This window comes from Eimeria tenella, genomic scaffold (genome assembly GCF_000499545.2).
Source record: "Eimeria tenella Houghton genomic scaffold, Eth_scaff10, whole genome shotgun sequence".
NCBI classification, from domain to species: domain Eukaryota; phylum Apicomplexa; class Conoidasida; order Eucoccidiorida; family Eimeriidae; genus Eimeria; species Eimeria tenella.
The window spans coordinates 218,517-243,625 of record NW_013541458.1 but is presented as its reverse complement, the minus strand read 5'-3'; the positions used below and the strand labels follow the sequence as shown (position 1 = coordinate 243,625).

Below are 25,109 nucleotides of genomic sequence, written 5' to 3'. Positions count from 1 at the left end.
GCGGGCTCGGTATTCCCATCGATTGTACTCGCTGCCTTAGCACTCGCATGGTGCTTTACAGCGCTATCCATGGTGCACGTAAGGCTCACACTGCAAGGTAGAACGCAGCCCAGGACTTTTAGGCTTTGTTGAAGCCTGTCGTGAAAACATCCTGGTTGTAGACCCTGATGCAACAGCGGGCAAGCGGGGCACTTGAGACTGGCGAAGAGTTGCCCAATGAATGGTTGGATTTGGTAAAAATGCATAATTAATAGTGTTACAAAAGCAAAAGAAGGCAGAATGCAGTTGAAGGGGAATGCCAGTCACGTAGTACTGCAAGACATGCATGTAAGAGCACCAGCAGCATGAGCAGCGGTGATGGCATCTGGCTCAGGGCCAAAGCCTCTTTTCAACAGAAATTTTGAACGAAAAGTGCACATCTACGGGGAATGGCACGGAAAACGTTTTCTTGTTCCGCCCCTTCGGCTTGTACTGTCAAGGGGCCCCAAACGCGCAACTGAGGTTTCACACGGCCAGAGTCCCTTCCTGCGGCCTCCGCCAAAAGCAGCATAAAAAAGATGGGTTAATGCTGGCTCCATCTAATCTGCAGATGATCTCTTCTGCTTACAGCAGTACCAGGACCGCAAGTGCCAGCTACAGCAGTAACACACAGCAGCAGCTGTTGCTGTTGAAGCCCTATATTTATGGAGACTCCTGTGTGTTCCCTTTGTAGTGGCGCCACTAGCGTCTCATAGTGCCTCATGTGGCAGCGGCAGAGACTTCTGGTGCGGGGGCATCTGTCTGCTTTGTAGAGTTCTGGCTGTAGCTCTGCATAGCATCAATGCCACAGCAGCAACTGCAGCACCAAGCAGCAGCATCAGCATACGCAGAAGATGCAGGCTGGCTGTTTGGGTTCCGCGCGACATAGCTGCTCCGACCCGCGTACTGTTGCTGCAACATCGACTGCAGCAAATATAACAGCGGTTGATGGTAATACGACTTGTATCACTCCTACAGGAGAAGCAGCGGCAACGGGTGAAAGAGCGACACCAAGTCCATTCCCCATGGGTAGAACAGCAGCAGACACTCCCTCAGCACCAGCAACACCCGAAGTAAGAATTAAGACTGCTACCTTGCCTGCAACATTTGCGACGGATGCTGCTATGACAACTCCTGAAGATGCGCCCAGTGTTGAGCGTGGAGAAGTGAGTGTAGCAGCACCGGCAGGTACAGATGCAGCAAAAGCTGCTGAAGAAGCAGTAATAGCTGAGGTAGTCAATGGTGCAGTCAGTGGGGCAAAAGTGGATGATGCAATCGGCCTGTACATGGAGGACCCCAGTAATTTTTCTCCAGTCGCGTCTAGAAGAAATTCCACAGATTCACCCGTATCTTGCCCACTCCCCCTAAGCGCGGCGGCAATAGGCGGCCCCTGGGCCCCCTACGCAAGCATTAAGGTGTGGCATTCTCCTTCATTGTCCCCAGTAGATAACCAAACAAAGTCTCCTGAGGACTTACCAGGGGCCCCACCAGAAGAGGCCTCAGCGAAACCGCCTAGAGGGTCTCCTGCTAAATCCTTCGAAGAAACATGCTTGGGGCTCCCTTCGGATATCCCAAGGAACTCATCTGAAAAGTGCTCTTTGGAGGCTGAAGCGGCATGCAGGCTCCACCCCAATACCCCTTCAAAGGAACCCCAAAAAGAGGCTCCCGGGGACTCTTCGGAGAAGGCTGTTACGGAGGGCTGTGAGTCCAGCGGGTTGGGCGACTCTGTTGGAGCAGTTACTAATGCATTTTTGGAATGGTGCAGCTGGGGAGACTCATCTAAATTCCGAGGGGTTCCTGGGGGCCGCAGCGACGGCTGGGGCGCCAGAAAACAAATTTTTGAGGGGCTTGTGGAAAGATGTCAGAGACAGCAGCTGGAACTACAGGGACAGCTACAACAACAGCTACGGAAGCAGCAGCAGCAGTCGAAACGCGAAGCGGAACAAGGGGAGAAGCCTCAGCAGCAGCAACGAAGGGCGTCAGAGTTACCGAGAAGACAAGTGACACAGCAGCAAGATGTGCCGTTGTTGCAACCGATCGATGCGACAGGCAACAAGCAACAGCAGCAGCAACAGGGTGAAAAACAGCCTCCAAAGAAGGTTCATGAGGAGAAGCAGCCGCACGTGCAACAGGGCGAAGACCAGCAGCGACAACGGCGACGGTCCTACCAACAATTTTCCCGCCGTATTCGTTGCATGCCTTCCCTTGTTGAGGCCTTTCTGATTCTCGGGCCTTCAACAGCTAGGCCTGTCTTGGATTGCTGTGTCGGCGATTACTGCGAACAGCAGAAGCAGAAGCTCAGCAGCTGCTGTTGCGACGCTAACACCTTTCAGCAATCCAGAGATGTGGCGTGTACTGCCGCTGCGGCCGCTGTTCCTGCTGCTGGAGAGAAGTCGGAGGCTTCTACTAGCCAGGAGCCTCTGCCAGACAAACAGCATCAACAGCAGGAGGAACTAAGCCCAGCAGAAAACACGAATGAAGGTACACAGCTGAGCAGCAGTGGTAGAAGCAGCAGCTACGGCAGCATCGACGATCTGCTGCAGCCTCGCGTCTGGTGGTGCTGCACCGGTAAGAACGTCCCCTGCCTGTTTCCCAAAGGCATTGTTCCTCCGAGGAGCAACAGTTGTGGCAGCAGAACGAGCATTGACAGTAATAAGAGCAGAAGTAATAGCAGCCGCTGCTGCTCTAGCTCTGTCTGCAGCTCGAGTAGAGTGCACAGCTGCGGCTCCAGCAGAGTGCACAGTTTGTGCAGCGTTTCACAAGGATGCGCATGGGCTCCCTCTGCTGCTGCCGCAAACTACGGCAGCAACAGTAACGCATCATTGACACAACAGGCTATAGGGAGCAGTAGCACGTACGGAAAAAGTAGCAGCAGCAGCAGAAGCCGCAGTTACTGCATTCGCAGCTGCTGCAGAAAGCAGGTAGATTCCTGCAGCAGAAGCGCAAGCAGAGGCAGTAGCAATCACAAAGGGAAGGTGTATGCTGCGCACATCGATGCAGTAAATGCGGAAGGAGAATCAAAGGTCTCTTGCTCACATTTAAGGACAAAAACGATGCAGCGAAGGAGCTGCAGGTGCAACAGTTGCTTTAGCGGCTGCAGCAAGCGTAGCATCAGCGATACACATCTTTTTTGCAGTAAGGAGCTGACAAGACGTCGCAGCACAAGTTGGCCTGAGGCTGGAAGCGAGACCCTCACGGCTACCAGAGGAGCAGATGCTGGTGATGTTACGACATCTGAAACAAAACCAGCAGCAAGCCCAACAGCGAACGTCAAGACAGCAACCGGCGCAGCAGATGCACCAGCAGCTGCAGCAGCGGCTGAAGAGAATCCGGAGGCTGAGCGTAGGTCAAAGCAACACTCGTCTGCTATTGTCTGTTGCAGAGTCCGCAGCGTCGACTCCTGCAACAACAGCAACAACAGCAACTGGGGCAGCAGCAGCTCTTACAAAGGGACCTCGAGGAGCATGCAAGGCTGCTGGAGCTGTGGTTACATCCCGAGCTTCGATGTAGCCGTCACACGCGAGGGCAAGCCCAAGATCGTAATTGTGCGAGAGGTGGAGGCGGAGAGAGCAGAAGCACCAAGGGAATCGCCAAAGGCAGAAAGTGCAGAAGAGTCCGCAACAGCATGGGCTGGGGCATGTACACCAGAAGAGGGAGGCTCTGACGCTTCGTGGCTGCCACCGGAGGTCCCTCCCGCAGCAGAACTATTCTGTTTCCCTAAGGGTGCAGCGCATGTGCTCCCTCTCAGCAGCGGCTGTCTCTGCACGCTGCTGAAGCCGCAGCAGCAACGACTGGTTGCTGCAGCACCGCTGTGCAGATCTCCTTGGCATTCATACTACCCGGATGCCTTACAGGACCTGCTGAGCTCACCAGTACAAGCGGCACCAACAGCAGCCGCACTGGCCTCAGAGACAACGCTTGCAGTATCACAAACTGAGGTCCCGCAGACAGCAGCAACAGCCCCATCAGCGACAACCACAACAGCGGGAACAGCACCTGCATGCAATCCAAGATGCATGTGCGACTGGGGTGGGTGCCCCTGCGCATCTCTGTTGCGAGTGCATTCTCCGACGTCTTCTGTTTTCGTCTTGACGGACTTTCAGGGCCGTCGTTTGTATGGACACTGCCTCCGTTTTTTCGAACTCGTAGCTATGGAGATGCCTAACAACAACAGCTGCAGTCCTGTCAATGGGGGCAGCAAATGCACCCCTGCAGCACATGCAGAGGCTCCTGATGAAACTGCAAGGAAGCCAGAAGGTGAAGCGCAGCGAGAAGTGGAAAAGGTGGAGGGGGAAGAATCAGCTGCAGGAACACGAATTACAGATGCAAGGCCTGCAGATGCTGTGGCAGACTCCTGTTGCAGTAAGCCACCTCTGTTGTATGTGGAGAGAGCATTCTGCATACTATCTGAGCTTCCCTTCTTTGGGGCTTTTCATGAGTGGCTGTGGTGCACGTACACTTCATACGCTGCACTCTGCCAAACTACTGCATGCGCTTCTGGGGGCCGCATCGTACTGCAGAAGCAGCAGTACGTCCAGCAACAGCTCTTACTGGCTTCACCTTTGCTGTATCTGCAGCAACAAGCGGAAAGGCTGGTGGCTGAAACGCCAGCTCCAGTGGCGGCGCACATATGGCAGGTGCTGCCGCTACAGCAATTTCATAACTTGTACAGCGATAACAGCAGCTGCACTAATGCTTTTACGAGAAGGAATGGCAACAGCAAGCTTAGAAAAAACGACGGCTGTTCCTGCAACAAGCTGAAGATTTCCGTTTCACTATCATCGGCGCGTGCCCTCCATTTCGCGCTGCCCTCACCTGGAAGCTTGCCGCTGCTGCAAGTAAGTTGCTGTTGCATCTATTGTGACAGCTGTTCTTGATGGATCTGTTGCTGCCGCAGCTGCAGTTGATGTGGCGTGACCGCTAACTTAGGTATGGCCTGTGTTTCTTGTGTCTTGCGTGTTGCAGCTTCCCCTTGTGGATCTTCTAAAATGTTTTCCCCTGGAATTGCTGTTATTAATTTTGCTTTTGTTGCTCTGCGAGAAGCAAATTGTCATGCTCTCCGCATCTGTCAACCGACTAAGCCTGCTTCCGTGCGCACTCACAGGTCAGCTATGACAATGATAGCAGCAACGGCGAAGACTGGATGGTAATATATAGTGTTTATGCGGGTGCAGCAAGCAGGCGTCTGTCCAACACTACACGAGAGTCCAATGATTCAGCGAGGGCAGCAGCAATAGCAGCGTCACAACGGTGGCTGTGACTGCTCGAAAATTCCATTTTTACCGTTTTAGTTCTTTCCTTTGCAATTTTGCATTATTTGCTGCTTTTGCTGTTATTATTTGGCGTTGTTTGCAGCCTTGATGTATCCTCTAAGGTACTCACAAGTTTTTGTCCCGCTGCTTCCGGCTCCTCTGGTACATTTCGTTTCCATGCCGCTCCCCTTCTGCGTGGGCATGCTGACACCACAGCAGGAAAGGCAGGAAGCCACGGTTGAGCTGCTGCAGCCACCAGGAAAGAGTACCAGCAGCAGCAGCAATTACCGGAGGCGCGGTGGCGCTCCCAGAGGGAGACCAGCACCACCCGCAGTTTATGTGTGCACGCTTCCTGATTTTTCAGCAGCCGCAACGAGTGCAGCAACGGCAACAGCAGGAACGAACAGCACCAGCAGTAACTACAACGGCAACTGCACGAATACCGTGTCTGGCAACATGCTATACGCCATCAATATGTTTGCTCAGTCTTTGGATAGCTTTCCTCTTGGTTCGTCCCGCAGATTTTTAATCTTTTTAAGCGGTGCTGTTGCTGGATGCCTTGTGACTCGGCATCGTAACCAGAACGAACTGTTGAAGTTGCAGCGTTTGCCGCTGGAATTTTCTTGCTGCTAGTACCTTGTTTCATCGCATTGCCACTGCTATTTCTGCCGTCCTTAAGTGAGCAACAAAGTCTAATGAAGAGGCTTTGTTGACTTGCTTTTGACATATTGGTGCCGCTGCTGTTGCAGGCGTTTATTTGGTAGACCTGGACAATTGCTCTGTCTCCCTCTCTCACGTTGCGTTCGCGACAGCAGCGGAGGACTCGCAGCAGCGCGAGTTACTGGGACCTTCCGCCACCGTAGCAGCAGCAGCTACAGCAGCGGAAGCAGCAGCAACAGCAGCAGCACCTGGAGCTGCGCCTTGGGGACTCCCCCCTCTGCCAATAGCCATGCTAGGGCAGCTCATCTCGAGCCTTGTACCTCTACTTTGTGGAGATTTAGTTGCGGCTGCAGCAGCAGCGGCTGCAGCAGCAGCAATAGTAGACGAGAACTTGACCAGCCAGCAGCGGAAGATGTTACAGCGTCACCAGCAGAAGCAGCACAAAAAAAGGAGACAACAGCAGCAACCGCAGATTCCTGCATTCCTTCCCTCCAATTGGCTGTTGTTGCGAGAGAGCATTGCTGCCCACACCGCACAAAAAGCAGCAGCATACAGCGCACGTCGTGCTAGTAGTGGTTCTGGTAATGTGAATGGTGCCAGCAGCTTACGTGCGTCAGCAACAGCCATGCATCAACTTCAAGGCGCAACAAAGGGTGACCCTCTGCAGCTTTTGCGCACAAGCAGTACCAACCAACAGCAGCAACGGCTGTTGCTTAGCCCTTATGGAAGGGGCTTGAGCAGCACTAGCTTCGGTGCCGCCGGAACCGCTGGTATCGCGGGGACTGCAGGTGCTGGCAGCTGCAGGAACAGCAACAGTAATGCAAGCCAGAGAGGTGGACCCTCGCGCACTCACAGTGGAGCTCTGCTGTCTGTTTTTCGGTTCTTGAATCTCTTGCCCCCCGGAAAGACGGAGCAGCAGCAGCTGCAGCAGCAACATGGCTTGCAAGTGCAGCTGCAACACTTACCACAGCCCGCCAAGCTGCAACTGCAGCAGCAACAACAGCACAGGAGAGACAACTGGCTCTGGAGGCTGTGGGGGCAGCGGCCGTCCGCCGCTGGTGCAGAAATAACGGATGCTGCAGCAGCAGCTGCCGCTGCTGCGTCAGCAGCGACAGTAGCAACGGGGCGCGGAGGACCGGGGCAGCCTGCACTTCTCCGTTATTCATCTGTTCCTGCTGGAGCGAAGGCTGCGGCTGCCGCTGCTGATGTAACCACATGGATGCGGTCAAAGGAATCAAAACAACGGCAGAATGCGTGGCAGGAGAAGTTACAAGAAGTGCAACAAGAACATCCAAAGCAACTGCAGTTAGAGCAGCTGGAACGACTGAAGCAGATGGAGCCCCATACACTAAAACAGGAGCAACCAAAGCAACCACAGGAAGAGCTGCACCACAAACTAAAGCATGAGGAGCAGCAACAAAAGCAACAGGAGCAGGATTACTTTCAGAAATCAGACAATTTCGTGCCCATTACAGCTACAGGGGTTTCACCCACAACAAAGCTTGCTGCTTCGAGTGAAGCAGAATCTGCTGAGGCTATTGTTTCACAAGGGCACCAGCATCGGCCCCTGCTGGAACGACAATCATTGTCGCTGCTGGAACAGAAACAACGGCCAGCGATACCTAGCAATCGGGGGCGGAGGGGAGTGTCGCTTTTGTGGCAGCGGCAATGCAGAAGCAGTAGTGAAGTTTTTGAACGAAGTAAAGCTTGGGGCACAGGAACAAGGCCCTCAGCTGCTCCAGCAAGGGGCGTCACTGCACCGTCTACAGCTGCAGCAGCGTTATCGGCGGCCAGCGACAGAGATGAGCTATGGGGCCCCGGCACTGCGATCTCCTCAGCGCCAGCGACATTCATTGCTGCAGCAGGAGTGTATGACGGCGCCGCTGCAGTGGCTTCTGCAGCGACAGAATCGAGTAGTAACTTGCTCCCTGTGTGGCGTGAGTTTTCAGGAGTTTCCTTTGAGTCTTCTGAGGAAGGCGACACGTTGACTTTATCAGCTGTCAACACTGGCACTCAGGACGTGCGTGCTACTACACCAGTTGCTGCTGCCCCCAGCAGTGGCAACGGCGGATGTATTTCCAAAGCACAGCATTCGCCTTCTTCGCAGGCAGAGGCTGCAACGGAAAAAGAAGAAACAGATATGGCAGCAGCAGCCAATGCGCTTCGTATTGCTGCACTGAAACAGGCAAGCACTGTATGCGCACTGCCCCAAATTCACCCTCTGGATTCAGCAGAAAACCCACTTGGGTTTTTCGGTGATTGGAGCTCTTCCCTGGCTATTGACACGTGCTGCCAGCAGCGGCAGGAGGAGCAGCAGCGAGTCCAGCAAAAGCAGGCGGACGCAGCAGCAGACGCAGCAGTTCGGGAGGCTTTCCTCCGTTTTTTTGTGGAGTTGCTGAGGGGTTGCAACACTTTCACAGGATGTCGACGTGAGGGGCTTACAGTTGGGGCTCGTGGGGGCCCTTTTAAAGGCAAGGAAGCCTCTGCCCATGCAAGCAGGTCAAGGGGACACGGGTTGCCCAAAGAAGCAGACCCTTTGGTTCAAGAAATTTGCAGCACGCAAGCTTTCGCGAGCTTTTTACAGCTCCAGGATGAGGCAAGGGCTGCGGAGCTGCCGGAGCTTCCTCCAGGAGTGCTTTTACAGAGGCACGCAGAGGCCCCATACGGCGCTTCTCCTGGAACCTTGTGTGAATCTGGTAAAGATCCTTTGGGAGCTTTACGGGCTCAGAGTCCCCGCTCTGTTCGCGCCGAAAAGGATGCAGCAGCTGCTGCCGCTTCCTACTGTAAGCCTTTCTGGGCCTGTGACCCCGATGGGACGGCCCGTTGGAAAAACAGCAACAGGAGCCCCGTCAGCAGTGCAAATCTCGCAACAGCAGCAACTGCTAAGACAAGAACAGAGGGTGCGACGCAGCCCGAGCCGACAGCTTCCCACAGTGTTTCCCATTATCCATGGGGATCTTGTGTCCCTTGCGGAGTTAAGTACACTGTCCCCGTCAGGCCGTACTCTGCAGCTCCCGCTGCTGTCTCGAGCAGCAGCAGTAGCACCATGAAAAGCAGGGATCACCTTCTAGATGAGGGCATGACTGTGCTGCTGCGGCCAAGGTGGCCTCTCTCGTGGCCTTCTGCCTCTCTGAGGGCTGCAAAGAAGTGCATGTCATCCAGACAATCTAAACGCTCCTGGAGTAGCAGTAGCAGCAACAGAATCGGCACTAGTAGCAACAACAGTGGCACTGAAAGCGGGCGCTAAGTAGCGAAGTCCGGTCAGGACGCATGCAGGTGAAGATGTGGTCCTCTTCGTCGCGCTGCGTGTTATTAGTAGCGGCAACAGTGCATGCTGCAAAATTTGGCCGTACATGGTGGTTCTGGTGGCCAGATCGAGAGCAGCAGCTGCATTCATGGAATCATTCGATTTGGGGAGGCTCAAGAAGCGCCAGCGCTGCTACTGTGCAAAACTACTGCTGCAGGAGCCGCAATATTTGTAGCAGGAGAAAAAGCATGTGGGTGAATAGGACCAGTAGCAACAGGAGTTCGTCACATTGGTAAGGGAACATTTTTCTGTTTTCTGCGGGGGTATTACCCTCGTAAAGTTTAGCAGGGAGGTCCCTGTAGTCTTTTTTAAATATTTAACTCTCTACACAGAGCCAAGCTTATTTTCTAAAGTGTTTTGTGCTTATTTGCGTGTGGGACACCTATATGCATCACTGCGCCCCTACACGCTTGCCAAAGCATACCTATGTCAGCACATAATGGATATATACGTTTGGATGCTGAGTGCGCAAAATGCATATTACGTACATCCGCGTACATATATGAACATAGCTGTACACGTATGCATGCATGGGAACTCTCACATGAATACCTGTACATATTTATTCATATAAGTGTATCTGTATGAATTATGTAGTCATATTCGTATTGGAGGCCCAGCACTGTGTATGTACAACGTCAACTCATTTAAAAGAATAAGTTTTGTTCAAAAAGAAGCAAGCAAACGGTTGCAAAGGAGAACAGATTCTCCTTGTGAGGAGCCTCAAATTTTAATTCCCTAGTCTCGGTGAATGCGCAAAGGCATGCACCGCAAGTCTATGTACAACGAAGGCGAAGAAGGACGTCTACTTGCATACAGTACATCTAGATGCATTCACATGGTTCCTTCGTGGAAATGTTGTTTCCTGTCGAAAAATTCATTTTTGCAGTTCTCTCTCCCAGTTTTCGGAATGAAAATGTAACAAAAGTCGTCAGGGGCCTACACTGCACCTCTCGATCCGAGACGTGCACGCAGCGCAGATGTCATTTTACGTTTATGTACCATATGCCCCTCAACCTGTAGATGCACTTTGCATTGTTACAGTGAATACAACTTACGGGAATGCACCATATGCCCCTCAACCCATAGATGCACTTTGGATTGTTACAGTGGCTTCAACAATCTGCGCAATTCCCAGGGTGTTCCGTAGTTCGCGTATCCGAGTGATGCCTGCGGGTCTACAAACGTCTGGGTGAAATCGCTTTCATGTATTTGTTCTTGTAGATTTCATACTTTCTCCACGCGTGCCTCTAAAAATGTATTCTTCGAAGTGAGAAAATACCCTGCATACTATCCCACGCACGCTCTGTCGTACCCCTGTAGTATTCAGCACGTAGACAAGCGCTGCAACTAACAAAGCACACGCACGCGCTGCCTCAGCCTCCTCGTGCAGAGACGTGCAGCCTCAGGCCTTCGGAAAAGTATCCAGACACGCGGTGCTGCTCTGTGGATAGCCAATAACGTGAAACCGCTATGCTAGTCAACAACACGAAAGCGCGAGGAAGATTGATGGACGACGAGGGTATCGATCCCTCTACCTCTCGCATGCTAAGCGAGCGCCCTACCATTTGAGCTAGACGCCCCCCACGACCCACCTACTTTCTCATTTCATATTCCTTAGCAAAAGGCACGGCGCTTACTGGGAAGGGACTCCGCACTACGATCTTCACGCTTACTAGTGTCCCCACAATCTCTTAATTGGAGTTGCAACGACTTCACATTCAGCACCTACCAACATCTTTGCTTTCTTCCTCAACTAGATCCTGTATTTTATCACAAAGTAACTGGTAGTCCTACGTGCACACCCGATTAGTCACCTGAAGGTGTGAAGCGAAACTCTGTATCCCATCTAATGGAGTGTCTGGAAACGAAAGCACCACCCGCGAGAACAACCGTTTCCCCAACATATCCTGCAACTGGAGACCATGTTTCGGTCCGACGTGAAGCAAAGTCTATTTATAATAGAAATAAGTTTCACAGCTGGAAAAAGTGCTGTTCACGGGCCGTAGTAGAGCGCGGCAATGAAGACAGCCCACCGGCCCGCACCAGACATTTCTCTCAACGTAAAATCCTGTGCCATTTCGTTTGTTTTGTTAGTTCTTCGGGGGGTTTAAACACTCAACACGCCGTTCTCTGCTGTTGTTGCAGCTCTAGCTGCAGCAGTAGATGCTACCGCTGCTGCTGTTGGCGTCGTTGCGCAAAGTCGCAGCCGCTTTGTTAGCGGTTTTGTGTGCCGTTTAGCGCTTCATCTGGCGGACTCATCGATAGGCCTAATCGCATAGTGCAAACTTGTTTATTCTGGAACTGAAGCCAAAGAGTATGGACAGAAAGAGAAGAAGTGCAGCACAGCCCTTTCTCTACAGCCCTTTATTTCTGGAGCCAGAGCGGTAGGAGTAACGGCAGGATAGGCGGGAGCGGGAAGAGTAGCCTCAACCTGAACTAGATTCCTTTTTTTGTTACCCTTATTTGAGAGCAAAGGGATTTTTTCATTCCAGGTCCCTCCACTTTGGGCGTCTAGCTTGCCATCTGAACAGCCTCAGCCGCTAGTCCGTCTACTGGCGGCTTTCCTTTTGTCTGCTATCTTTGTAAGGCGGATTCTCAGTTCCTCATATTTTCTTTCAACTGTGTTTATCTCGCTGCGGCCCTAAGGAGCAGCACGGCCTCCCTCAGCCCGTGCCGGGCGCCACTGCTGCAAGCAGCAGCTCCTGGACCCCTCTGGTGCACTTCCACTGCGTCTGTGGGCAACCGCTTTCAGCGAAACCGCGCCAGATTTGAGCTGAGGAGCAGAAGCAAGCTGCTCTTTCGGGGCCTGGACGTTTCGGTACGGCAGCCTCACCATCACGCAGGAGTCACGGCTGCTAAGGAGCGACGGGCGTAGAAACAGCAATAACAACTGAGACAGATTCAGAAAAAGCGTGGACACTAGCAGCAGAAGGAGCAGCTGGGGAAAAGCAGAGCTTATCCGAGCAACAACAGGGGCATTCCTGGTTGCAGCAGCGCCTGGAACGGGGAGGCAGCAATAGGCATCGACACCTGCTGCAACAATTTCATCACGTGCAACAGCAGCAAACGTGGGGCTGCAGCGGCTGGCGGGGGGCTGCAGTGGCCGAACTGAGGGATAGTGTTGCTCCCTACCCCCGCCAGCACATTCATTGACAGTAGCCTCAAAAGCCTTAGGCAAATCAGCGGGACTCAGAGAAGCGGAAGCGGAAAAGGCTATATCAGGAACTGGAAATGGGGTTCAGTTCAGCCTCAGCGGCTGAGATGGGTCTCAGCAAGACGGAATATGAAGATGCCGTCAATCTTGAAAAGCTTTACTTTCTCGCCAACAGCCACGATCAGTGCGCTATTTGCGGCAGAGGGGTAATATACTGCTTGTTCCGCCGCTAGTGTTTTTGCAGTTTCGAGCGCCACGGAAGTATGCACTGTTTCTTTATCCGTGTGGTCGCGTGAAAATGTGTATTGTCTGCTGCCTGCTCTCTTCGGCTACTCAGGGAGTCTGTTCAGTGGATCTCCAGCGTTATGAATTTCTTTGCGCGGGCTGTAGCTCTGGGAAGAGCTCGGCAAAGAAGATTGGGACAGACAGATTCACAGCTTTCGAAGTTCAGAAAATGTTGAATAAATTTGGGTGAGTCTAGGGCATACAAGTGGGAGTGAGTGCGGGGATATTTAAATAGGCTGTGAGGGAATTGAGACGGGGAGGTCCAGATATTGGCACTCACGGTTACAGGTCTAGAGATAGCACTGGACACGTTAGAGGAGTGCAGTTGCAGAGGAGGAGAGTCGGATAACACACGGAGACCAGGCAAGCGGTGGCAGGGAGGTTGGTAAATGTGTACGGACAGAAGGGGATAGATACGAAGGCCCACATGGGCAGAAAGACAAACATACATGGAATGAGAGGGGAGAGTACGAAATCATTAGATGCGCCTAGTGCTTTAGAATTCAGGGGACAGGGAGAGTTCCTGTTTATTTCCGCTTTCCCGCTTTGTTTATTCGCGTGGCCTCCATGCACCTTTCAAGTTTTTCGGTTCCACACTCCATATTTTGCTCCCACGTCTCGTTTCGTCCTGCAGCCATGCGTTTCGTTGTCCTCGTCCACTTCTCGTTAAGTGTATATATACGTGTGTCGCTGCTGTTGGCTCTGCCGTGTGTCTCTGTGTAGTTGCGTGTACTTCTGCCTGATTTTGCGCCTCTGTTTTTTTCTGAGCTTTGTGGTTCCGCTGTAGGGGCAACAGTAGCAGTAGCACCCGTGATAGCGGCGGAGGTAGCAGTAGGTCTCATCGCCGCTCATCCTCTTCAGCGAGGGCCCCTGATAGAAGAAGGCGCCACGGCCGCGGCCATTCCAGAAGAAGGGAAACACCATCCTCGTCGAGCGAATCCCCTGACATGAGTGATGTATGCATCAGTCTCATCTGCTGCAGCACTGGATCTGCTTACGCCATCTCTTCCTGCGTCTCTGTGCCATGTGTGTTTCGGCATCGTTGTGTCTGTGGGGCCTTGTTCTCTTACTTTCATCTACCCTGTGCGTCTCCATCCATGCCTGCGGCTGCAGAACTCCCTATATGATTTTTGTTGTGCACTTGTGTGTTTGCATCGGCTTGTGCATGGCACAGTCCCATTGCTCAAACAGACCAGCACAATTAGACGTTCACACATTTAGAGTGCAGCTAGCAGACACGCAGACGCTTTTTACAAATATACGTGCACGTGCACATGGATTTGTACATTTCTCTGTGCATTTGTATGCACATTAACGCTTAGGATTAACGCTTAGGCGAAGTGTAGCCGAGCGTAATTGATTTTTCTGCTTTTCTGTAGGACTCTCCGCCACGGGCTACCTGGGCTGCGTCGAGGCCACGAGGATCCCGCGCAGAGAAAAGTAGCAGCAGACGAAAGGGCGGTGCCCCCCAGGAGGATTTCGTCTCATCTGGCTGGCCACAGCCGAGTAGCAACCTTTGGACGAGCGCAGCAGACACAGGGGCCCCACAAGGCTGCCAGCAAAATGCTCTTCCAGGTATGGGAGGGCTTGCAGGCATGGGTATGGCACCTGCGCCTCACGGGCAGCAACCACAGCAGCAGCCGCAACAGCATCAACAGCAGAACGCTAGTATGTGGAGGCAAGGACAAGCGCCACAAAGTCTTATGGCACCAGGCTTGCAGCAGATGCAAATGCCTCAGCAAGGAGGGCCTCTTGGCTCACTAATAGATCCGTCACAACAATGGAGGGCGCCCGGAGGTGTCCAGCCGCAGCAGCACATGCTGCAGCAGCCCATGATGCCACAGATGCAACCGATTCAGCAGCCAAATAGCTCATTGTTTGGCATGCAGCAGCAGCCGCAGCCGCAGCCCTTTGGCATGGGAGGGGCTCTACCAAATCGTTCTCCACAGTTGATGTTGCAACAGCAGCAGCACCAGAATTCCATGTTGCAGCAGCACCAGCAGCCAAGTCATTTGCTTCAAGTACAGCAATTGCCGCCGCAGCAGCAGCCACAACAGCGAAACCCCTTTGCGAGCATGCGGGGCCCCCAGCAACCGGCAGCAAGGCCATCCAATCCATTTGCTTCATTACAGGGATCCCACTTTGGGGGAAGTCCATTTCAACAACAGCCTCTGCAGCAGTCGCAGCTTCAACAACCAATGCAGCCGCCGCAACAGGCAATGGGCATGCAGCAAGCATACAGGCCACCGGCAGTACAACAGCAGTCGACACCTTTCGGGACACCCGTGGGGGCTCCTCTCGGGTCAGCAGTCACGTCTTCCAATCCCTTCGCCTCGATGAATCAATCCAAGTGGGCTTCAGCTCATTGCCGCTTACGTAGCATATTTCCTCTGCCGTAATTATTCATGACCACAGTTGGTGGCCGTACCTATCCGTTGCCTTAGTACGTAATTTTGCTTTGAATGGTCAGTCTGGTCATGTGTTCCGCATCTGCTCGGCTCGGCTTCCATAGGTGTTGTGATGCTCTGTATTGGCGGTTGTATTACTCCCACGGTTGCATTTGCGCATATCTCTAGACTGGCTCGCTCTGTATGCCACATCGCAGCTTTCCCTGCGTGTAATTGCTTTGGACGTGTGGCGCAGCGGATGGGCAGGGGCAGGAGGGCCTTCTTTCACGGCGAATACCTTCAATTCATCTGTTTGGTGAGGGGCTCTAAACAAGGAGCCCCCGTAGGCGAAGTTGCGAACCCTTTGCCATATTGAATGGTCCAGTATGTCAACAGCTGCTTCTGCGAATACAGCAGATCTCAAAGCAGTACCACCTGTGCTACAGGCGAAAACAAAAGAACAGCGGGTTGGGAAAGCTATAGTGAAACTGACCCTGTGTGGGCGGCGTGAATCGAATTGGAGCTTGACGTTTGGTGCTGCCGCGTACGCTGAAACAGCGGCGACAGCAGCAATGGCTGCTACAGTAGCCGCAGCCGAGTTTGCTGCAGTAGACCCGCTTTGTGCATCCCGTCACCTTGCTTGGGTACGTGTGTTTTGCAAGAAGCATATCAGCTTATCTAGGAGATATGACGGAAACGCTACGTGAAGTGAATATTAAGGTCGTAAGAATGGCGATGCCGACGCCGGAGCGGTTCCGAAGTCACCTTTTAGTTTAGCAGCTTCAAATGTGTTAGGTGGTTCGCTTGTCCTGTGGGTGGTCAGGAATGGATGTGTTTAGCAGCATAGCAGTGCATCTTTGCAAGGGAAGCATTTAGTATCAGCAACTGTTACAGAGGTAGGGCAGCCCGCAGTGACGGGTTCAACGCTAAGGACTTAAGAACTCTGAATCGTTGCGGAGTTCTTTTCGATTTTCTAGTGGAGCCCTATATCAGCCTTCACTGTTCCCCAGGTCTACGTACAGCCGAGATTTGGGGGCTCATAGTTCAAACAGTAGTTGCTGCTTGCTCAGCTTGTGCAGATTAGTGGAGCTGACAGAGAAGATAGGCGGTGCCTGCCGCTGCAGCACAGAACTAGCTACTGCAGCGTCTGCCGCAGTGGTGGCACGCCTCACCGACGCGTGCTCTAGGACATTGTAGTTTCGTCAGTTGCTGCAGCGTGCGCTCCCAGCGCAGCCTGCAGCACAGACAGCAACGCCCAGCTAAAAATGTGAGCAGCAGCGGCAACAACCTGGCGCTGCCGACAGCACACCTGCTGAAGCAGCAACGGCGGCGTAGCCTACAATAACAGCTGCAGAGTCTGCGTACTTCTAAGGGGTCCTCGAATGGCCAAATAAGGGACGGGACAGGTGGTACCCCCGCTGCTGCCTGCAAGAAGTCTTCTCCCGTGCAGCAGCAGCCACAGGGAGGCCCACCACTAAGCTTGCATATCTCGCCTTCCACCCAAGAAAGTACTCGGATGCTTCTTTGGACAGCTGCTTCCTTGTGAGCGTTTCCCGCCGCTACTGTGCCGCTGCTGCTTGCACAGCCTAAATCCTCAGGAAGACAGAGGCCTGCATCAACCGCCTCCTGTAGCAGCAATTCAGCAGCAAGAGAAGCAGTATCGCCCTGGGTGCTCTCGGTTGGTTGCGCTCCATGGCGGATCAGCAAGTTTACCAGATCGGGAGCCCCTGCAGCTATTGCTGCATGGAGAGGTGGCTCACTGATGCTGCCATTGCTGCTGCGGTTTACGTCTGCCCCCAAACCAAGCAGCTTCGTTGTCGCGAGGAAGTTGCCTTCTCTACATGCCTGAAGGCAGCCGCGCCACCCACTGTGGAAGCTATTTTTGCTTGGCCCATGATCTCGCAACAAAAAGAACACGAAATGCCAGCGGCTTACATGAGCATTCACAGCTACACGGCGGCGAGCAACTTGAGTTCCAGGGAGTGGCGGAAAGGAATACATAGAAGAACTGTCAGAGACGAAGGCAAGGAGCATAAAAGAATATGCTTTGGCATGAGTCCGTTAACAAGGCGACGGACAATACAAAGGCCTAAAAAGGACAATATGTTGCAGAAGAAACAAGCTACAATTCAATCCCCCAAAACGAGAGGGGTTTGTATTTGACCGGACCTGTAGGAGAAGAAATGCCATCTCTTCCGCTTGTTGGATAAGCGACAGGCGATAACACAGAGGCACTGCTTGCTGTACTGCCTGCGGCGCCTCCAGAGCTCCACGGAGGTTGCAGCGAAAGGGCTTCCTTACAGCTAGTCTGTAGGGCCGACAAAGAGCGACAGAAAAGTGGGAGACACACAGCCAGACGAAGTACACAGAAATAAGGGTCCGGTGGGGACATTCCCTAATAGTGAGACTGTTCCGCTAAAGAAACAGACCGTCCGTACGGGAACGATCATAAGTATCAAACACAGTGGGAGCAGCGACACTCGAAACAATACAGCGAACAGTACGGTCAAAAGCAGAAGGTACGCAAGACAGTTTTGGAAAAACACCCAGCAACGGATAGCAAAATGGAGAAAAAGGGAGAAGTGCAGGGCAACCGATGGAACAGCCAATGAGGGACAACAACCGGAGGCATAAAAAGAGTCAGACAGGCGATGCAGGCCTCTGACACAGAGAAATGCCTACACAAGATAAAGGCAAATGGAGCGACAAAAGCGCAGAAGAGCACAGAGCCACACAGAGAGAGAGGCCTGGCTTAAAAATGGTTCACCGCGCCTACCTAGCAATGTCGCTGGCGTGCAGATGCTCAAGAGCTCGAATACACCTCGAAGCATCTGCGTGTCTTCGGAGGCGGAGTAACAGAACATCACGGGAGGGCCCAACCAGCTCCGCTCTCTCGCATAGCAGCAGACGGCAGCAGAACACGGGGTGTTGCAGCGCTTTGTAGAGGCTTAGAAGCAACTCGGGGCAGTGTTTTCTGATAGAGCAAAACAGCGGAACAGAGAGAACTCGAGGTTAAATCGCACCCACATCCTTACACGAACTGGCCTGATGGCGTGAGGGCTTACAAGATATCATGATAAAGCAAAAAGCAGAAATCATGGGGAATAACACAACAGGGACGCCATAGTTGCGTGGAACCCCGAACTCCACAGGACGCAAGAGCTCACGTTGGCTCTATGAGCAGCAACGTGCCTCCTACAGGCAAAGCGAATGCCGCAGAGTGTAGCACTTGGAGTACGGCCTCATCACAGGGTCCTCGGGAATCTGTGTTGTCAGTCGTGCTGCGGGCGATAATGTCGTCTAACCCAGCGACAAGCAAAATGAACCGAGACTGAAGCAGTGGCAGCTCTTCACTCAACATCCGACAGTCGTGACTCAACAGCATGCAACTTCCAAGGCCCTCATGAACGCACTTTGCGGCTGCTGCCGCTGCAGGTTCTGTTGCAGATGTTTTTGGTGCCGTTGATACTAATTTTCTGCTGCTCTGGGCCGCTGCAGTAAACGTTTGCAGTTTGCAGGCTTCCCGCGCCAAATGCAACGCACGCTGCGAGGTGTCGACCCCCACGTACCCCGACACTGCGCACGTGTGCAGCAGACGCACCTGAAAAGGAGACAGTAGCAATTACAGCAAATGCACACGCTAAATCTCCAGTGTAGTGCTTGCCATCAGAGCGTATTTTTCTATGGCAAGCGGAAAGGGGCAGGAGAGCAGCCATACATGCGTTGGACGCGAGCCACACATCAACTCAAGAAGCGTGTGGGACACTGGGGCTAGCGACTGCGCGATACGCCGACATCGCTTCTGTTGTTCTTTTGGAGCTTGCCGCTGCGACGTGCTGTTGCGTGGGGCATGCACCGTTAAGGCAGCAGTATGTGCGCCTTCCAGCAATACCTGCGCTGCTGCGTCCGTCGCGCTCAGCCTCAAAATCGGCTTAAGTATTTTTTGTAAAGAACGGGTTGAGATAAAGTAGGCGACGCGGCCCCTGCCGTGCACCAAATCCCAGTACTGGGCTGTTGGGGCCGTGTCATCCATCTGATAGATAGAGATTCGCTCACGAGATAAATAAAAAGTTGATCAGCTTTAGAGCCCTCGGCGTTGTGTATCCGTTCAAATCCCTACTGAATCCATCTGCCATCCAAATGGAGCGCCAAATAGGTGAGGTGTAAGGGGAGAAGTAGCTCTAGTAAACGCAAATGGGACGTCTCGTAGGCCTTGGGCGCGCCTGCAGAAGTAGCCATTGCATCCGGTCACAGGTTTGGCTGAACTTGCAATACGCAGCACAGTGACTCTTGAACCACCTGCTTAGAGTTTTCGAAGCAATGAGTGAGGCTACTTTGAACGGTTCGCCGCTGCATTTAGTCGCATTGTGCGCATTCCCAGCAGGCAGATCTCGGTACGAGTCCTTCCCTATGGTACAAAGCCAGTATGGGCTATGATGTTGCCAAAACCTTGAGTGCAGCATCAGTGAGCCGGAAGATCACTTCGGTATATCCGTCCACACGCAAGAATGAGAATGGGAAGAAGTTGTGATGGCATCGGCGCGGGGAAAGCGCCGATACCGCTCGATGCTGCCAACAACTGGTTTCCAAACGACGACCCGACGAACGGTTATGCTGCCTGTACGGAAATCACTTGAGCTAGCAGTCATCATTAAAATGAACGACAATTAAAACAGTTCGCCAAAACGAAACAAAGGGGTGTTAGCGGCAGGGCATGCTGCAAGACAAGGCCCCCGTTTGTGTCTGCCAGGTAACACTGGGGATCGTGTCTTTGACTTGGTCGATCTGAGAATTTTCCATAACGAAGCCTGCACTGTGCAGTCTAGTTCAAATAAAAGCCTCAGTGCTTGTTCTAATCTGTTTTCTCCCCTTGTACGCTGGTTTCCAGTTGCTGGTAGCTCCCACATAGAAGCGCATTCGCAAAGCAGTAGAGTGGCACCGAGTCTTCAACCCAGATAATTTCTTTACAGTGTCTGTCTAGTGCCATGAAAGCAATTCAAAGTGACTTTGCTCGACAACGGTGCAGCGAATGCAGACGTACCATGCACACGGAGTCACCCGATGGCGCAACGCTTGCAACTCTATAAGGACGCTCGCTTGTCGCCCTTTCCCTGTGGCAAGCCAGTTTTGCGTAGACTCAAATTTGGATTCTCACGCATGCCCTGTGAATATCATGAATTTTAATCCGGCTCTCCACTCTCCCTTCGCCGGTCAACCACCCAGTTCGCTCACTTCTACCGTTACACGGTTTCCACTTAGTTCTGAAGGCTCCAATGGAGCTGCTCCAAGCGGGTTATCATTAGCATCTAACTGAATGAGAGTTGTGAGGACGTCGTTCAGAGGGTGAAGTCCGCCTGCCTCTGTGGCATTGGCCCCTCGAAAAGTGAAAGGCACAAAACAGGTACGGTAGGGTTAATCGTCCCGCTGTGCGGAGTCTGCGCTGTGTAGAGAAATGGCAGAGCTTCTTGTGCCCGCGCTCGGACAAGTTCGCTAAGAAGGTAGCCTCAAAGTTTGGCAGTGGGGAGCTGGATATGCTGCAGTTTAGCTCACCGCCTCTCTCTACCTTATTCTCAGGAACTTTGAAAAGCCGCTCCAGTACTAGCAGCAGCACGCAGAGTTCCTTAGAAAATTTACAGCTGCCTGGACCAGGAGGCTCATGTGCATAGATCCTTCCTGCTGCTGCTGCATAGGCGGCAGCAACAGTACGATATGCCTCAAACAGTCGACCGACATATCGGAGGAGCAGCAGTTGCTGGAGCTAAGTGGTGAGAGTGCGATGGATCGAAGCTCTGCTACTATGCACCGCAACGCAGCCAGCATCCTGCGCTGCAGCAGCACGAAAGGCAGACAACTGGCGGATGCCTCTGTCTCTAGCAACAATAAGGGCAACAGAAGCGCCTCAACAGCATGCGCTTCACACAACCGCAGTATTTGTCGAAGCCCTTGGCACAAAGGTGCGCTGAGTGAGTCAATTTCATCTTCATAGCTGTTGGCTCTGCGAAGGCTATGCTGCCGCACCGGCGTCTCTCCAAACGGTGCCACTGCGGACGGCGTTTGGGGTTCATCTTCATCCTGCCTGGCCGACGCAACTAGATGAAAGCAAATTTGTGGACGTAGCCCAGCTACATGGCGCGACACGAATACTTCCCCCTGCTGCAGCAGCAGCCGCTGGTGGCCGTTATGGCTCACGCTAGAGGGTCTCACTGCGTCCACAGCCGCTCTCAGTAATCGCTTCTGCTCCTCTAGCGAAGGCAACAACAAATCAGGGGCATCATTCCTAGCCCGAATACATGCAGAACTTTCCTGCAGTGCCGGCCCAGTTGGCAAGACTGCCCCCGAAAGAGAAGCCTGGGGCCCACGCTCCAGGGCAGCGAACAAGTGGTCGAAAGGACCCTCAGGCCGCTCCCTGCTCGATGGCTCCCCACAGCTCAGCCTGCCCGTGCCGCCTGAAAAGTAGGAGTGCGGGCTAACGCGCATGTCTCGCACGTTCCTATAGCAGTACGAAGTAAATCCCCCGGCCCAGCCCTCTGCAGGTCCTTCGTAAAGGCTGGCATCGCCTCGCCCTAGCATTGACAGCCACTGCCCTGCACAAGAAAAGCTGCCATCCCCGTGCCGTGATTGTTGCTGCACTGGAGAAGCGGAAGCAACTTTGGAGGGAAAGAAATCTGCCAGCACGCCTGTGCAAACATGTAGCCAGAACGTCCGTCGCTGCTGAGCCCCAATGATCAGCCTCAACTGCGCATGCTCTTGCACTCCCCCAAGGTGCCGAGGAAATTTGCTTTGCTGGTGCTGCTGCTGTAGGGCTGCAATACGGCGCTGCTGCGGCGGCAACGCGCTACCAGTGATACCCTGCAGCAGACGGGGCATGTCGAAAACGGGACCTTGGTGAGCAGCAGCTGCCGCCGCCAGCTGTCGCTGACGTGGTTTACTCTGCTGAGGTTGTAGCACGCTTGCATTTAAATCGGAAGTAGAACCCTGCTGGGTTTGTTGCTTCTGCTGTTGCTGTTCCTTCAGTTGCACTTGAGCTGAATGGCCCTCCTCAATGGCCTCGCCCTTGTGTACAGTGTGAGCTACATTTCGCTTCTGTTGGTGCTTTTGTTGCTGTTGCAAACCGTTATACCGGCCAGAAGCCGCTGCGCCAACGAGACCAAGAATGGAAGCCACAGGGCCTGCTGCTGTCTTTGGGCGTGCTGCTCCTGAGTCCACGTTGTAAAGCTGCTCTTCTGCTACTGCGTCTGCCACACCGGCAGCAACTACTGTAAAATCCTTACAGACAGGGGTAGTGTGCAGCGAAAATCCCTCCAGACTATAGCTGCTACCGCCCTTTTTAAAGAGTTGGCGCGCAGCTTCTCCCACCTGCCGCCAACTACGCTGCTCATGCTGGCCATGTAGTTGGTGCTCCTGCGGCTGTTCCTGCTGCTGCCAGCTGAAGGCCCATGTATCGGTTTCATCTGAAGAAGGAAGCGGAGGCAGCACGAGCCCTTGCCGAGCTGCCCCAAACAACGCAGCAGAGCCGTGTTGCAGCAGATAAAGGTCTGCAGCAACGTCCTTGAACATGCGTAGCTGCTGCTGGCGAAGCAGCTGCTGCTCGTGCTTCCAGTGTCTGTCGAGCAGCTCGCACTCGCTCAAGTGCTGCTGCACCAACTCCTGCAGGCCTTTTTCGCAACCTGTAAGCGCAGCAGCGGCCGCAACTACGGCTGTTTCGTTTACATCTTCTGGGTCTTCACCTGACTCTGCGCGGGCAGCTACCGCTGCCTGCAGTGCCTGCTCTTGCTTTTCCCTCAAAGCGCACGCAGCTTCCATTTCGATGCCCTGCCTCTCCGCCAGGTGCTGCTGTGCCTCTCTCTGCTGCAAAAGGAGCTGAGCGAAGGATTCACTGCACTCCTGATGCAGCTGGCGCAGAAGGGTCGTGCTGCTGCTGTTACTGTTTTCCAGAAGTGCCTCTGTGCTACCACTGCCTGAAGAGGCCGACTCATTTTGCTGCCTCTGCTGCTTTCGCGACAGTTTCCGCTGCATCTCGTGTGTGGCTTCCTGTTCCGCCAGCGTACAGCAACAGCACCAGTAGGCTACAGCCCTAAGCGCTGCGAGACGAGGAGATATGCCGCCTTGAAGGCAAACAGCTCCAGCGGCCAGCGACTGAGCAGGAACAGCACATGGCTGATCATACAGCTGCAGAGTAGCGCTCGCAGCAGAAGGCACAGCTGTAGCCTCACTGCAGCCATCGGCGGCCGCTAAAGCAGCAGCTCGTGCAGAAGTGGTCGTACAAAGACCTAGAGCAGCAGTGGCCGCTTCAGCTGATACTGGCACTAGCTCTGCCAGTCGGGAGAACCATGACGCGACAGCCCAAAGCAATGAAGCCAGAAAAGCAGCGTCAATTACTTCTGTACTCGCTGCAGCCGCTTCTGGTGTTGCTTGGGTGGCAGCCGAGCTCGATAAGGCACCTTTGACATGGGGTTTCCCGTTAGACCAAATCTTCTTACCCATAATCTGCTCATTTTGAATCCGATTCTGCCGCTGTTTTGCTGGGATAAGGTAGGAAGATAGGTACAGGATCAAAGGCAGCCGCTGAGGGGCGAAGAAAGCTGCTCTTCTCTCTTCAGCCAGAAGCACCTGCCGCACGATTGTTGTGCTGCTTACGCGGGCATGATGTTGCTGCTGACGCATAAGCTGCTGCTGCAGAACTGAAGAGAGGTTCAGCGCGGCGCCTGGCCTCAGAGGGACGAAACAATGTGGGGCCGAGGGAGAGTAGCCAGCGTCAGCACAAGGCTTCCCGATCGCTCTACTGGGGTATGACTGTGACTCCGCTTCAGCTACTGCAGAAGTTGGCCCAGCTGACTCTGAGCCAGCAGGAGCCCAGATAAGTAGGGTTCCATGGCTCAAACTTACCACTTCTGTAGGACAACCCCTGGGTGTGTCTTCACTGCGGTGAGCAGAGGAACTTCCTGCTGCTGCTGCTGATGGACAGCCGCTATACTGCAGCAACGATGCTGTCGCGCCCTCTGGAATCTCTGGTTGATCCTCGAGATTATGCCGTCGTCCCTCTCCCGTTTCTTGCGTCTCCACTTGCTTTCGCCCCAGGTGGTCCTGCTGCTGGTGGTGGCACTTCTCGCTATCCTGCTGATGGTGGTGCGCCTCCCTCTGCTTCATTGAGTTTGCAGCCTTCTGCGTAAACGAGTCCCCCTTGGAGCTACTAGTTGCCTGTCAGCCTCGTTGTGCCGAAGGCTTTCCCTCCATCCATTATTATCTGTTCTTTCGTATTGTTTGAATTCGGTTGAGTAGAAAGTCTGGTCCTGTGTTCTGAAGGCTGGGAAAAAAGGTGATTCCTGTTGCTGCTCTGGCTAGGCTGGTGGTGGCTTTTGATCCAGTTGCTGGTCGGCAGCGGCCCGTTCTCCGTGTTGGCATGGAGTTCAGCTCCACGAGAAAAGCGGAAGCTGAGTATAACACCAGATAACTGCGGAAGAAAACACGGTAGAGGAAGAAAACTGCTTCGAAGAGAAGTAGTAGATGGAGCCTTCATGACCCGTATGTTTACGGTAGCTTTGGGGCTGCGATAAACTACTCTGCATAGTGCAAGAAATCATGTTGTACTGAAAGCCAGTCGGAGTTGTTTTGAATATTCTTTTGTTCCTTACTGAATCCATCTTTTCTTTCGACGTTGGACGAGTAACGGCGTACAGAGTAGGGCGTGGGTAGTGTTGTTGGAGCTTACGGTACAAGAACGGCCTTTTTGAGTCTCTTGTGATATGGCGTGAGCTAGCTGCTATCGACGGCCTTAACTGCTCCCGTCGCTTGTTTGAAAGCGGTTTCAGAGTAGTGGAAGAACAAGTAGTCCCAGCAACACGCCAGCAATGCTTACTGAACAGACTTCGCCTGTTGCCAGTGCACAGTGAAAACGACGCTCGCATACGCAAAGCGCGCCTCCACTAGGCGCACTGTAAATTACTGTTTGGCATGGTCGGGATCCTTTGCCGTAGCGAGTACGGCTGCACTATTTGTTTCCCGAAACAGACGCCGACAAAGTGTGATTTAGTTGGGGGGAAGTC

General features: G+C 53.4%; 4 protein-coding genes across 4 annotated transcripts; 2 read left to right on the top strand and 2 right to left on the bottom strand.

Moving 5' to 3' along the window:
- Nucleotides 1-872: 872 nt before the first annotated feature.
- On the top strand, nucleotides 873-9,177 carry ETH_00013075 (uncharacterized protein; the record flags this gene model as incomplete). The annotated part of the gene is made up of 4 exons (XM_013372541.1): nucleotides 873-4,856; nucleotides 4,984-5,122; nucleotides 5,374-5,778; nucleotides 6,020-9,177. The coding sequence occupies 4 exons, from the start codon at nucleotides 873-875 to the stop codon at nucleotides 9,175-9,177; spliced, it is 7,686 nt and encodes a 2,561-aa protein (XP_013227995.1).
- A 3,324-nt stretch (nucleotides 9,178-12,501) lies between these two features.
- ETH_00013070 (major ampullate spidroin 2, putative) lies at nucleotides 12,502-15,078 on the top strand (the record flags this gene model as incomplete). Its single annotated transcript, XM_013372540.1, has 4 exons — nucleotides 12,502-12,600; nucleotides 12,732-12,865; nucleotides 13,467-13,635; nucleotides 14,059-15,078. The coding sequence occupies 4 exons, from the start codon at nucleotides 12,502-12,504 to the stop codon at nucleotides 15,076-15,078; spliced, it is 1,422 nt and encodes a 473-aa protein (XP_013227994.1).
- Nucleotides 15,079-16,249: 1,171 nt separating this feature from the next.
- Nucleotides 16,250-19,099, bottom strand: ETH_00013065 (uncharacterized protein; the record flags this gene model as incomplete). Its single annotated transcript, XM_013372539.1, has 6 exons — nucleotides 16,250-16,300; nucleotides 16,432-16,911; nucleotides 17,236-17,374; nucleotides 17,843-18,040; nucleotides 18,234-18,667; nucleotides 18,785-19,099. The coding sequence occupies 6 exons, from the start codon at nucleotides 19,097-19,099 to the stop codon at nucleotides 16,250-16,252; spliced, it is 1,617 nt and encodes a 538-aa protein (XP_013227993.1).
- Nucleotides 19,100-20,277: 1,178 nt separating this feature from the next.
- ETH_00013060 (uncharacterized protein) lies at nucleotides 20,278-24,213 on the bottom strand (the record flags this gene model as incomplete). Its single annotated transcript, XM_013372538.1, is given in 3 exon segments — nucleotides 20,278-20,441; nucleotides 20,617-20,686; nucleotides 20,704-24,213. The coding sequence occupies 3 exon segments, from the start codon at nucleotides 24,211-24,213 to the stop codon at nucleotides 20,278-20,280; spliced, it is 3,744 nt and encodes a 1,247-aa protein (XP_013227992.1).
- Between the last annotated feature and the right edge of the window lie 896 nt (nucleotides 24,214-25,109).